Genomic DNA, 14,542 nt, shown 5'->3' with positions numbered 1-14,542 from the left:
CTTAATTGGGGACAGACCGAAATGGAAAAGTGTGACTCCTAATCGGGGACGAAGGGAGTATATAATAACAGTATTATAATGGTATTGCGCGATTCCAATATACTGTACCAAAGGCATGCATGCCATAAAGTTCATGTATACCAAATTTCGATACACCATATTAAAAATAAAATATTATAGTATCTGTGATGAACAGGGATAATTACACCTTACATACAAAATGTTTCACCAATGGTACAATTGAGTACAAAATATTTTAAGTTAACAAATATTATACAAAAAATTTGATTAGTGTTTCAAATTAGTACATTCCGTCTAAAAATCACTAACATCGTTACTTTTTCTTATTTTTCATCCTTTCGACTCTAAATTAGCTACAAATATTAGCTGAAAGTTAAATGTTAATTCATTGCTTGATAAAATGTCCATATGGCAATGCATAAGGTATTATTTAGAGAAATAATATCATATTTTTTAGGGCATAATTTTGGAGAAAAATAAGAAAAAGTAATAGTGTTAGTGATTTTAGATGAAATGTACTAATTCGTAACACTAATCAAACTTTTTGTATGATATTTGTTAACTTAAAATATTTTGTACTCAATTGAAACATTGGTGCAACATTTTGTATGTACATTGTAATTACCCCGTGATGAACATGATTATACCAAAAATTTAGTATAATGCAAATTTTGGTATAATAAAAGCTACTATATGATTTTACTAGTACCAAATTTTCGGTATAGTAAACATTTAGCCGTTTCTCGTAATCAAGTGATAAATAACTTTATGCCCTTAATTTGGTGGAAGTAACCTAGTTGATGATTACAAAATTAAATGGGACACCAAAATTTATACTACAGCATCAAGTCATATAGATCTAGTGTAATTGTATGCAATATGATTCTTCTTATTATACATACATGAATTTTAAAAAATCGATAAATGAAAGCTGAGCTACATGTATTTTCCCTACGTAAATTGGAATCAGACAAATAACACTACTCCATATGATTATTTGCTGTCACGATATTATTTTTGGGGATACCCAAAAACCACAAAATCAAATGAACAGTAGTGTCGAACTCACATTTCCGCGACGCAAAAGTAACTTCATCGTTTTCTATATCTGTTTCTTTTGTTTTTATTATTGTGCAAGTGTTGTGTTGCACATTGACAAGTGCAGTGGAAAACCACTTAGTTAAACCAATTTTCTGCTTCATCCACAACATATATGGTAGTCTGTTCTTTTTCAAAATTTATCAAACTGCATTCCTTATTTACAATTGGTTTTTCGTGTGTCTACGCTTTATACCAATCAATCTTTTTAGTTTAGTTTGGCTTGTGTTTACATTTATTGCTGCACAGCTCATTGCACCAATTCAACATCTTACTATACTTTCTCCAACCATGACGTCTGTATATTGAGTTTATTCAAAATGATTAGACACTTCTTTCAATATTTTTAAACATAAGTTCATTAAAAGACTCAATTATTAATTTTTGTTATGAAAAAATGATTTTAAATTATTAATTTTAAATTATTTTAAATGATTAGACTCAATTATTTATATTTATATTTTAAAATAATTTTTCACTAGTAAAAAGGATTTTACAATTATTAATTTTTGTTATGAAAAAATTAAAATTACTATGGAGGGAACTACCAATATTCAACTACGGTAAAATGAAAAAAGAGTAATACTTATTAATGATTTAATCTAAACATAGTACTCCGTAACTGTTGAAGTTGACTTTAATATGTGGTGGGAAGGGAGGATGAGAAAAATTAATTATTTAGTGCTTTCAAATTATTTAGTTGCTTTCCCTATACCTATACGTATATCTTTTGCCCTATTCAATTCTTTACTACAAATATCTACTTAGATAGGCGCCGTGACTAGTCTGTGTTGAAAAATATGACGCGATAATTAGATGTGGATTACTAATTTTTAAAGGAAACTACACCCAAATATTACTCCTACATAATTCAAGTGTAAACATGCATGCTCTGCCAAAGGTTATAGTTGTATGGAGTATTTCGAATAACTTTGACTCCTATTTAATTTATTTGCTAGATGTATCAAACTTATAAATTTGTTAAATTTTTTCTTGATACATAAACTGATAGTCCGTTGTCATTTAACTAAGCTAGCTTGTACAATATTCTAACATACTGAAATTGCGATATATCTGATGCGGGAAGTTCTGATGCATTATGTAATTAACTAAAATTTCATAATTTTTAATATTTCAAGAATTAATAGAAATTGGGACGCTATGAATATAAAGTTTAAATAAAACAAATTAATCATGTTTAAATTACTTTTACCTTTATGATTTTAATTGACCAGTCACTAAAAAAATCTCTATTTACCTTCATAAATTTTGGAGTGAACTTCAAAAATGGTCCCTGAACTATGGGTTTATCTCGAAAATGGTCCCTGGACTTTAAAAATATCACCAGTAGTCCCTGGACTAAGGGTTAATATCAAAAATGGTATTTTGAGACGAAAATGCCCTTTTGAGGGGTTTTGAGGGGTTTGGGCAATTTGGTCTTTTTACACTTTTAACATTTTAAATCTGATATTATTTTAGTTATGTACTGAATCTGATATTATTTCAAAATTATCATTTTTCTTCCCTTTTGTCATCCTTCACTTTGTTTCTTTATTTCAATATTAAATTTAATTTTACAAAATTAAATTTTAAATTTCAATTTTTAAATATCAATAAATTTTTTTAATTAAAACTATTAATTCATGGAAACTATAAATATTGATTAAAACTATTAATTTTTATTATTTAATATAATATTAAGCTGAATTGAAGAAGTACAGAAAAATAATGTTAACCGTGATGGAAAAATAAGAGCTATTCTATTTAGCCTTCGTTCGGTTGTTATAATTTCTTGTGATTGAATATTATGAAGTCGACTAAAAATTTTGTATAGGAGTATTTTTGTTGAAATTTTCTAGTCATTTTGATTGATTGTTTTCAAATTAATAAACGAAAATTATATTAGTCTTACATTAGACGCATATTTATTTTAGAATAAATCGTGTTATATTGTCTATTTATGATTAAAGCTATTAAATATTGATTAAAACTAAGACGTTGTTATATCTTATTGATTAAATATTAGACACTATCAAATATTGATTATGACTAATAATTTTTGTTATTTAATAATTTTTATAATTAAAAAAATTTATTGATATTTAAAAACTGAAATTTAAAATTTAATTTTGTAAAATTAAATCTAATATTGAAATAAAGAAACTAAGTGAAGGATGACAAAAGGGAAGAAGAATGATAATTTTGAAATAATATCAGATTTAGTACATAACTAAAATAATATCAGATTTAAAATGTTAAAAGTGTAAAAAGACCAAATTGCCCAAAACCCCAAAACCCCTCAAAAGGGCATTTTCGTCTCAAAATATCGTTTTTGATATTAACCCTTAGTCCAGGGACTACTGGTGATATTTTTAAAGTCCAGGGACCATTTTTGAAGTTCACTCTAAATTTTGTTACTACGAGCATATTTTTAAAATATGAATGATTGTGACAGAGCCGAATTAACTTAGGTGTAAACTAAATCACATGTATAGCCACTGGTAGTATAAAATAACATCAGATCTTATCGAATGATGCGATGTGAGGATTAAGCATCAAGATTAGAATTGTGATAGTGAGGTGGCCTCTCGTACAAAATAGTACTCCCTCCGTCCCGAGATAAGCGATGCACTTATTTTGGATACGGAATTTAAAGAATTACTAATATTTAAAGAGTTAAAGTGAAGAGAGTAAAGTATAAGAAAGAGAAAAATAAAAGAGAGAAGAGAGAATAAAGTAATGAAGAATAAAGTAAAAGAGAGGTTTTTACTAAAAAGGGAAATGACTCACTTATAGTGGGATATCCCTAAAAGGAATGTGACTCGCTTATCTTGGGACGAAGGGAGTACTGTTATTCACTTCGTCTCAAGATAGTTGAGACTTTTCGGATGTGATAACCGATATTTCTGTGTGTCATTGATGCACTCGTTGGTTGTGACAAGTACTTCCTCCAATGCTCTGACGGATTTGGACATGAAGACCCGATCGAAGATATTTGGACGCGCACCAACGTTTTCCAGCACTGCCATACTTTTGCATTTTCCATTTTGTTTTCAAGTATTTGTAAATAAAATAATTTATTTAATGAAGTAATTTTGTGTTGCATGCTAGTAATATTGTTTATTGTACTTCAATTTTACGACTAAAACAATGAATATAATAAATTATCGTCAAAGGCACAGGAAGAGGTGCGGGAGTGTATGCCTTATTGTGGGAGTTAGGATCTGATGCAGAAAATGAAGGAAATTATAATAACGTGACAAATAGTTGTGGCCCGACGAAAGGGCATTATGTATGAGGGCATCCTTGACCCTGTCTTGGGGCCTGGCCACAAGTCTCAGTCACGTCATCATTCCCATTTTCTGTGTCAGACCATAACTCTCACAATCTTGCAGGCCCTATCTAGACTACAAACATTACATTGCATTATTCACAACTATACTAACTATTTTAGTCGTAAAATTGAAAATGTTGGACAATTATAACATGGAAAATTCATTGTTCATTTAGAAATTAAAACTTATAAAACCTAGAAAATAGAAATTTACAATTCGTAAAAATAAAAAAATTAAAAAGACAAAAAACTACTTATTCTTCCTTATACTTGAGCGAATGTGGTCGATCATTTAATTGTGCAACTCGAGTTTGAACTCCAACATTATAGAATGATATGATATCTATAGGCAAAAGTTCGAATTTTATATAAATAAAAAAGATTTGAGGTTACGCCGAGACGGGCCTCAAACTAGCGAGTCCCCAGTCGCAGCCCAAACCCCGCCTACGCCACCTCCAACGCCGTGATCCTCGGTCCGGCCCCTCCTCCCCATCCAGCATTGTGGATGGCCTTGCTCTTACAAGAATTAAAGAAATGGATTGCCTTGCCATCCTGGCTATTACAGTAATAAAGAAATTGGATATAGAGAAACGAAAAACCAATAATGAAAGAGTGGACAAATAGATGTATGGCAGGGGTTTGGTCAGTAAACAAAAATTAGCACAGGAATTGTGATTCCGTGCCCCAAAAACCACATCTGCTTCACTAAACTACCCTCGATTTGATCGTTCATTTCTCCCTTTCCCTTTTTCTTTTACACATTAACACAATCTCTCTCCCTCCCTAGTTTGCCAGTCTTGGCAGTGTTTCAGTGGCAGTGAAAGAAAAGAGAGCGAGAGTTTTCATTGGGAAGGTAACGCTTTGCTCCACAATCCAACCCTTACCCTTACCCACCCTACCTTTTCTCTCTCCCTTCTCCTCCTCCTTCCCATTTCCAACGCCTAAAGATATAACCCTTACTTTTCCTCATCAACTGACTAAAGACTAACACTAACTACAACAAACCACTATTTAGGATTTTCTGTAAAAAGGCTGAACAAGTAAGCATAAAACTCGGGAGCCTCTTTGCAAATAAAGACAGATTGCTTATGCGTGTGTACAACCAAGAGAGAGAGAGAGAAACCACATAAATCATAATCAAATCTTCTTCAAGGGTTTTTAACCAAAACCAAAGGGCACTTACTCAATCACACATATTGAGACATGGAAAGTGGTGGTGGTGGTGGCTCAAGCAGCAATTCCTGCTTCATGGCCTTTGGAGATAACAACAATATCAACGGTTACTGCCCCATAATCATGCCTGATTCCGGCGCCGGAAACCCCCCTTTTCTCCCTCTCCCTTCCACCAATGACATCACCAGCACAGGCTATTATTTCATGGATAGCACCAACGACACCAAGGCTAAAATCATGGCTCATCCTCACTACCACCGCCTCTTGTCTGCTTATGCCAATTGCCAAAAGGTATAATCCCTTTCTCTCTCTCTAAAAAAAGCTTAATTCAAAACCCTTGATTTCTGGAGAGAGAGAGGTGATAGAGACAGGTGTGTAGAAATTTTAATTGAAAATTGAAAATTGGAACAGATAGGAGCGCCGGCGGAGGTGGTGGCGAAGCTGGAGGAGGCGTGCGCGTCGGCGGCGGCGATGAGCCGGCACTGCACGAGCTCCGTCGGAGAAGATCCGGCGCTGGACCAGTTCATGGAGGCCTACTGCGAGATGCTGACGAAATACGAGCAAGAGCTCTCCAAACCCTTCAAAGAAGCCATGCTTTTTCTATCCAGAATTGAGTGCCAATTCAAAGCCCTCGCTCTCTCCCCTTCCGCCTCCGCCTCCGCCTCCGCTGGTAAATTCAATTAATTCAAACATCTCTCTTTTTCTATGCATATTTTCACAGATCTCTCTCACTGTTTACTAATTGAATTCTTGTATCTAATCGATGACTGCATGTGCATGTTTCCCAGAAATAAATTAGGATTTTTTGTTTGGTGTTTTTCAGATCCATTGTTTAATTTTTTTAAAAAAATAATATTTTTGGATTCACTATTTTTTATGTTTCTTTTGATATCATCAATCATGCCCTATTTTGAGCTAATCATTCTAGGTATACTATATATCCTGATATAGGCATATGGTAGTATAATATTTTGATTTTACTCTGAAATTCAGTTTCATGAAGAGAGCCCTCTGCTAACCCTTATATTTCGGACTCATTAGTCTGGAAATATATATTGTTAGATATTCCACTGTCGATGCAGATAATTAAATAATGTCTTATTTCAAGTCATGTGGAGTATAATATGTTGGGGGTATTAGTATGGATTTGCAATTAATGTGTGATTTATTTTGGTGTATCACCTTTGAGTTTTTCTAGTCTGTTTTCTTTATTTTATGAGATTTTTATAGACTAGCACCAGTATTAGTGTCATGAATTGTGGAGAGGTTGAAACAATAAATTAAATGTGTATGAATTTAACAATACCAGCTTTCCCAACAACTTCTGATAAAAAAAAAAAAAAAAAAAAAGAGTATTGATCTAAATCAAGCATTTCTTGAAGACTATTAAAAATGCTATGCACATAATGCCATCCTTGTTGTGAATTAGGTCCATTGAAGTTGCTCATAAGGAGACACTTGTTTCTTTACTTAAACTTCTACTTTCATAAATTTCACCATAGCTCTATAGGTTAAATGTGGTTACACTTCTATATGTGTATAAGCCATTCCTTCAAGTTGAACTCGGCTACACTTAGATATGGTCAATAAATATTGCTCTTAATTATGCTTTATGGTAAGTCAGAAAGATGTGCATACATAGTCTGCTAATGAGTGTTCGATTCTGAGAAATACTCTATGTTACCATTAAGATGTCTATCAGTCTATGAGCTCTTTTATTCTACAGTATCCCTGACATAGATATGATATTTTAAATTTGTTGCATGTGTCAGACAGATTTATCTACTCCATTTATAAAACTACTGATTATACTATATGGATTTAAGGATATTTCAAATTTTCAATGCACATACTAAGTAGTACTACTACTATATTTTATTACTACCAGCTAACCATTTAACTTATTTCAAATTGTAATTTTTGTGATTGGCGGCCCTTTCTGTTTTACATGAACAATCAGTATCCATTGTGGCCCTACTCTCATTTAGTCAAAAACATTTGTACATGATAATTGTTATACTATAAATTCTTGGCTCAGAATCTATGTAAGACCTTTTTAATTGCAGGTGTGGATATTGAATTTCTGATAACATTTTGAACTTTAAAGATGGTGACTTTTTATTGTTAATTCACAATATTTGATTGATGCTTAGCAGAAGCCATGTGTAGTAGTCACTCTTCTCATACCTGAAATAATGTCTTGTTATTGCAATTCTTCAACGACGACGATTTACTTCTACAGTCCAAAACATTTCCAATGTTCAAGTTATGAAGACATCATTTTTTTTTACTTGGTTAATTATTCTTCCATTTTATCAGCTTGTACCGAAGCAATGGAGACTAACGGCTCGTCTGAAGAAGAGGTCGACATTAATAACAGCTTCATAGACCCTCAAGCAGAAGACAGAGAGCTGAAAGGCCAGCTTCTACGGAAATACAGCGGATATCTTGGCAGCCTCAAACAGGAATTCATGAAGAAACGAAAGAAAGGAAAGCTGCCTAAAGAAGCCCGTCAACAACTCCTCGACTGGTGGAGCAGGCATTACAAGTGGCCATATCCATCGGTATGCAAATCATCTCAGGACTTAAAACATTTTTCATGAAAATGATCAACACAACAAGATTGTAAAGTGCATTATTCAAACTCAGGAATCTCAGAAGCTGGCGTTGGCTGAATCGACCGGTCTGGATCAGAAGCAGATAAACAACTGGTTCATCAACCAAAGGAAACGGCACTGGAAGCCGTCTGAGGACATGCAGTTCGTGGTGATGGATGCTGCACACCCTCACTATTACATGGACAATGTTTTAGGCAATCCTTTCCCGATGGATATATCGCCTGCGCTCCTCTAAAGAGGTGGCTTGAGACGTTGATCCGATTATTTGTCACCAATGAATCCAAGAACTGCTATTTAGTATGTGTGTCTATAGTGCTGTAGCTAACTTTTAACTGCTGAAAGTCTATAGTTTGTAGCTTTCAGTTCGTATGCCACTGCTATATATATTTTCAGTAGTAATGCTTAAAGTGGACCTGGACTTTGGTCTTACTAAATGTATTATTATTATTATTATTATTATTACTCCTTCCGTTCCCCAAAATTTGTCCCATTTCACTTTTACCATTTTTGATAGTGGTACCCATATTACACTAACTCATTCCTACTCACATTTTATTATAAAACTAATATATAAAAGTAGGACCCATAATCCACTAACTTTTTCAACTCACTTTCCATTACATTTCTTAAAATCCGTGCCCGGTCAAACCGAGACGAATTTTCGTAGACGGAGGGAGTATATTTTATTATTATTATTATTATTATTATTATTATTATTATTATTATTATTATTATTATTATTATTATTATTTACTCCATTTTGGTCTCTTCACCAAATTAATCATTATTCCTGTAATGAAGCGAGTATCTTTGATTAATAATACTTCAACCATATTTTTTAATGAACCGTGGGCAATATTTTTTTCTTGGAAGTATAAACTTAGTGTTGGAACATTAGATGCTACGGGGCTAGGGCTAGGGCTATTAGTGCTAATTATAGTATTTTATTATGCAATTAGTAATTTTCATTTAGTTACAAAATATTTTATCCATCCTCTAATTATGGAGGCTTGTTCAATATACGAGTTTTAATATAAAATAAATAAATGAATGAAAAAGAATTAAAGAAGTGTTAATAAATACTCCCTCTGTTCCGTAGTAATAGAGTCATTTTACCATTTTGGTATGTTCCATAATAATAGAGTCATTTTATTTTTTAGTAAAAGTCAACACATTTTTCGACACCTCCTTTACTCTCTATTACTTTATTTTCACTCCATCTCTCTAACTTTTTTCATTTTCCACTTTACTCTCCCTTACTTAACTCACCTAACACAATTTTTCTTAATCTTCGTGTCGAAAAGAAACGCCTCCATTACTATGGAACGGAGGGAATACTAATTACTCCCTCCGTCCCACTTTAGGAGTCCCGGTTGAGTTCGGCACGGGTATTAAGAAATGTAAAGAAAAGTTGGTGAAAAAATATAGTGGAATGTGGGTCCTACCTTTTTATATTAGTTTTATAATAAAATGTGAGTGGAAAAATGTTAGTGGAATGTGGGGCATATTACCAATTATGGAATATTTCAACCGGGACTCCTAAAGTGGGACATCCAAAAGTAGTAAACCGGGACTCCTAAAGTGGGACATCCAAAAGTAGTAAACCGGGACTCCTAAAGTGGGACGGAGGGAGTAGTTTATATTAGTAGTAGTGTAGTACTCCCTCCGTCCCGCTTAAGATGACATGTTTTCCTTTTTAGTTTGTCCCAACCAAAATGACACATTTGCTTTTTTGAAAACTCTCTCTCTACAATTAATATACTCAACCACTTTTACCCACCCTTATTAAAATATTCACCTCTCTTTCCCTCTCTATTTTAATACTTCCACTTACCTTTTCTCTCTCCAATTAAACACATTAACCCATTTATCCTAAAATCCCGTGCCGGCTAAGGAACGTGTCATCTTAGCCGGGACGGAGGGAGTACTAGTATATAGCAAAAAAAAGTTTTAAAAATAGAAATGGATTAGTTCTGTAGGAAGTAACAATATGACTTAAAACTTAAAACTTTCAAGCTCGAAATTCTTGTGGTTGAAGCCCGAATCTTATGTAAATTTTACGTAGACTTATTGTTCTTACGTAAAGTCTACAATTCAACTTAATTGGTAAACTATCTTTAATAGAAATGATCTAAATCAAGTGATATAAAAATATATTTTACGTAGACTTATTGTTCGATAACATGCAACTCGTTGTAATTAAATGAATACTATATCATACTCAAATAGAAACTTTTAAAATGATATAGTAAATTTTAAGCAAAAAAATAATAAAAGTAAGATAAAGATAAAAACAAAATTTTCAATTTTTAAGTTTTCTAAAATAAAAAAGTTTTCTAAAATAAAAAGTTTCAATTTATAATAAACGGATCAAAATAAAAAAAATTTACTTTTAGAAAACGGAGTATACGTCTGTCAGTGTGAACAATTTAGACAAAATCAATGAAGAAAAGGGAATAGGAGTAACATGTCTGCCGTTCACACTTTAACATCCTAGTTAGTCTCTTTGAATCCACATCACCATTGTAGGGTTACACATTTTTTGAACCACGTAGCCATATTGACTGAAGAGACAAAACAACAATTTCAAGATACGGAAATCGGAATAGTACTAGTATTTTTGGTCTCTCTAAATTCAGGATCGCTATTTTCCAGCTTTATGTGGCATGGTCAATGATATCCCTAACAATTTCTGAACTCGAGGCTTTCTCATCACTATGAATACAACATTTCAAACAGATCAAAATACATGTAACAGATTCAATTATTCAAATAAAGAAGAAGAACAGAAGGAGAACACACCCATTGAAGATGCTATTGCAAAGAGGTTATAGGTCCACAAGTAAAAGTACAAACCCTGCAAAATACGCACGAAATAATTATTCATTTCATGGAGATTGTTCAAAAATACCAAAGATTATGATAACACTAGATTTAAATGTATATACACAGCAATAAAAACAAGCACAAAAAAGCTAGATAATGAATATAATGCGTTATGTAGTCAATAGTATTAAAACATTTTACTGTAATGAAAGCATGAAATGAACAAATTGAAAAACACAGCAATAGATCCTTGATAAGGTCTGGAAACGAAATATGAGAATAATTTTAAGGGGATGAATTATTGTTGAAAACACATAATGAGGGTGATGCACTACAAACCGTGTGGAATCCTATAACGATACCGACAGCGGATACTACTCCAAATCCGTAATGGATGGAACTTTCCTCGTCTGCTCTGGCGCCTTTGGTAAAGTGAAATGGATCCAACTGAAGAGGGATCAGTGATAGTTAAGGGGTGAGATTTCAGAAAAACAAATTCAAAACAACAGCCGCAGTTAGAATATGATGGAGAAGTTAGCTTACATTCTTGTTAGCCCAATATGTCAATGCCACAAGGATAGGAAGTTCCACGTAAGTAGGACCTGATAAATCCGTAAACCATAGTATTCCACCAGTTTTAAATGAGGGTTCTTCTTTCACCACCAATTCCACAATCTGAATTGGAAGTGATTAATAGATGGTGTAGTAGATTATTTATAGGACACTGTTTATTAAAAGAGTCAAATAGTATAGAAAGATGGATGCAAAACCAGAGGAAACAGAGGGAGCATAAGAAAATTTTATATAGAACTAAAGGGAATGTGATCTTACAGAAAAGTAAACACCACCCTCAGTCCATAACCACCATATCAATTCCGCTGTCAGTAAACTCAATGGGCTGCAAGTCAATATTCAATTACATCCACTAATACATCTCCAAAAATCAAAGCTAAGGACACAGGTCTTCAAGTGGGAAAAAGGAAGAAAAGTATAGTGCCTCACTCATATCCCATTATACTCCTTGTTACAGCATTTTCAATGTAAAATTGTTTCCTATGTTCAATTTTCTATTCTTTCTCCTTACCGTTTCTCTGTTTATGGCAACGGCCGCAACTTCCAAAACAGTACAACACAATTGTGTGTATAGTTATGAGATAGAAGTTGCATCAGATACTACATCCAAAACATCAATTCTATCCATACAGTAATTATCCAAAATGCATATGTTGAGGATATTTCACATTCACAACATAGTAACCTTGTTGTTCTTATTCATCCCAACCCAAATTAATGGAAAATCCCCAAAATATGCATAGAAATTGGTTTGGAACTTACTCCTTGGAATTTTGGTAATATCCCACCCTACTTACTTCAAAAGGAATATGCGCGAGACGCATAAAAAGAGCCGCAACTGCAATTGATGCCCACCTAATAAAAATTCCCAATGAGATGACTTTGCCAACCACAATCAATCCAATCAACAATTTAACAGTATAACACAAAGTGTTAAGTTCAAGTAAAGCATTAGATTTTGGCTTCAGAGAAACACCCTCACCATTCCAAACCTGTGTAACAGTGCACAAATTGAATTATGTTATAGTCAGAAATTGAAGTTGCTGCTGCAGTGGCCACTTCATTCGCCACCGGAGCTGCCTCAACAGCCTTTTCAGCCACCGCAATGTCCAAAGGCACCTTCGACATGTTTCTATGGAAAATCAGCCCATAGCCCGCGGGAACCTCAGCACGCATAAGTCGGGATACATTTCCTGATAGCAGCCCATAGCCTGCCGGAACCTCAGAACGCATAAGCCGAGAATTGCCTGCATTGTTTCTGGATATCAGAAAATTGGTGATCATCTCCGGATTCCTTTTAGCAGGCGACTCTTCACGGTCTCTGCCACTAATGTGCGAAAGTGGAGGCGAAAATCGCTGGTGCTGTTGGTAGAACAACTTCGATCTAGCTATGATGCTACGCCAGTACGCCATTACCTAAAGGAACGGATGAAAACAGTTGAATATAACCACAACGAAACAGTATAAGCTTATAAACACATCAAAGTTTTCATTTACATTCTACTAATAACAGCCAACAGAGCAATTTGGCAAAGGTTTTATGCGCTTCAGAGTAAATAACAATTTCCGCTGAGTCTATCAAAAAATTCTGAGTAACAACTAACAAAATATCTACATTTGCATCGATTACTCACGAAAAATTTCACCAGACACCGTACGCATTATCCAAATTCAGTCATTCAAATTAACACTTCAAAATATCCCCAAATGTGTATCAGCTCAGCTTTCACAAACAAAACATGCATACATTTTGTTTTTTTCACAGATTTCGAAGTGCGCAATCAGATCGCATCTCTGTCAACGAAAATCCTCCTAAGAATGAGCAAAAAAAAAAACTATTGTAAACGGAAAAAAAATGAACGTTTTCAAGCATATCTTCAACGGCGTTTATGATCTCCAAACTACAGTAGCATGCAATTTTCAAACTCAAAAGAAAAATCTTACTAGGTTTTGGAAACGGAAGAGAGAAAATGAGGAGAAGTGAACAAGTGTTGGTGGTGGAGGAAACAGCTTCCGAGTTGGTATGGGAAATGTTGTGAGCTTCCAACTTAGTAACTGACTTAGTTTCTTTTAATATTCATTTTTTTTCATTTCCATTTCAGGAATTAAAGCTGGCAGTCACAGTAGCGGTTGTACATATGTGATTGAGTCAAAATTCTCTCAAAATTAGTCCATATAGGGGTGTTCGATTTTGCAAAAAATGTATCCGGGTTTAAATTTGTAGCGTGTTTGATTTATGAGATTCAATCCGACAATTTAATCCTAGATAAATAATTATGGAATAATTAGTCATAGTAAACCTCGCATGACTAAAATAATCTCACAATTCTTGTATCTTGGTATTATTTTATATTGGAAACAGAACAATATCATAGTGATGTATTTATCATTCTAGTGCAACCAATCTTGGTACATGCAATCAAAAGTCTTTAAAATCGTTTCTTCTGTTATCAACATTGATTAATCATCTCTAAAGTAATAACTTTTATTTTTTATTCAATATATATTTTTTAATTATATACATTTATATATTCTAATTAAATCCAGTTGTTATATAATTTCATTAATGAATTGGCATGTGGCGCAAAACAATATGCAATGGTTCACAGATTTGGTTTTTTTTTTTAGAAAAAAACAAAACGACTTAACTTAGTTGAGAACTAAAAAAAGGAATACGGAGTCAACTTGGTTGAGAGTAGAGGTGCCCACGGTTCTGGAACCGGCGGTTACGGTTCAAAACCGCCGGTTCTAGTTGTGGAAATTGCCGAACCGGAACCGAACCGCGAGGGTGTTTCGCAGTTATGGTTTCGGTTCTAAAACCGCTGGTTTCGGTTTCAGTTCTGAACCGGCGGTTTTTTACGTTTTTTCACGGTTTCGAACCGTTGGTTTTTCACGGTTC

At 33.7% G+C, this 14,542-nt stretch overlaps 2 protein-coding genes across 2 annotated transcripts; one reads left to right on the top strand and one right to left on the bottom strand.

Moving 5' to 3' along the window:
• The first annotated feature begins 5,221 nt into the window (after positions 1 to 5,221).
• On the top strand, positions 5,222 to 8,725 carry LOC125212868 (homeobox protein knotted-1-like LET6). Its single transcript, XM_048113148.2, has 4 exons — positions 5,222 to 5,917; positions 6,038 to 6,296; positions 7,946 to 8,190; positions 8,276 to 8,725. Exons 1-4 carry the CDS (start codon positions 5,657 to 5,659, stop codon positions 8,477 to 8,479), a joined length of 969 nt encoding a protein of 322 aa, XP_047969105.1. The 5' UTR covers positions 5,222 to 5,656; the 3' UTR covers positions 8,480 to 8,725.
• A 2,079-nt stretch (positions 8,726 to 10,804) lies between these two features.
• On the bottom strand, positions 10,805 to 13,663 carry LOC125213026 (mitochondrial inner membrane protein OXA1-like). The gene is made up of 8 exons (XM_048113375.2): positions 13,588 to 13,663; positions 12,626 to 13,059; positions 12,406 to 12,498; positions 11,902 to 11,968; positions 11,614 to 11,745; positions 11,410 to 11,517; positions 11,047 to 11,101; positions 10,805 to 10,959 (listed from the first exon to the last, which is right to left on the bottom strand). Exons 2-8 carry the CDS (start codon positions 13,054 to 13,056, stop codon positions 10,889 to 10,891), a joined length of 957 nt encoding a protein of 318 aa, XP_047969332.1. The 5' UTR covers positions 13,057 to 13,059; positions 13,588 to 13,663; the 3' UTR covers positions 10,805 to 10,888.
• Positions 13,664 to 14,542: the final 879 nt, after the last annotated feature.

This window comes from Salvia hispanica, chromosome 3 (assembly GCF_029641045.1).
Source record: "Salvia hispanica isolate PSC_SH4W2 chromosome 3, Shi_PSC_v1, whole genome shotgun sequence".
In the NCBI taxonomy this organism is placed as follows: domain Eukaryota; kingdom Viridiplantae; phylum Streptophyta; class Magnoliopsida; order Lamiales; family Lamiaceae; genus Salvia; species Salvia hispanica.
The sequence above is the reverse complement of the archived record's forward strand: the minus strand, read 5'-3'. Positions and strand labels throughout refer to the sequence as shown.

Bases quoted from the DNA above. Each gene is read 5' to 3' on its own strand.
- LOC125213026 (XM_048113375.2), bottom strand. From the start codon at position 13,056: ATGGCGTACTGGCGTAGCATCATAGCTAGATCGAAGTTGTTCTACCAA. The intron at 11,969-12,405 runs GTAAGTTCCAAA...ATTGACTTGCAG, and splicing joins TATTACCAAAATTCCAAGGA to CCCATTGAGTTTACTGACAG. The intron at 11,746-11,901 runs GTAAGATCACAT...CTTCCAATTCAG, and splicing joins AGGGTGGTGTTTACTTTTCT to ATTGTGGAATTGGTGGTGAA.
- LOC125212868 (XM_048113148.2), top strand. From the start codon at position 5,657: ATGGAAAGTGGTGGTGGTGGTGGCTCAAGCAGCAATTCCTGCTTCATG. The intron at 5,918-6,037 runs GTATAATCCCTT...AAATTGGAACAG, and splicing joins CTTATGCCAATTGCCAAAAG to ATAGGAGCGCCGGCGGAGGT. The intron at 8,191-8,275 runs GTATGCAAATCA...ATTCAAACTCAG, and splicing joins ACAAGTGGCCATATCCATCG to GAATCTCAGAAGCTGGCGTT.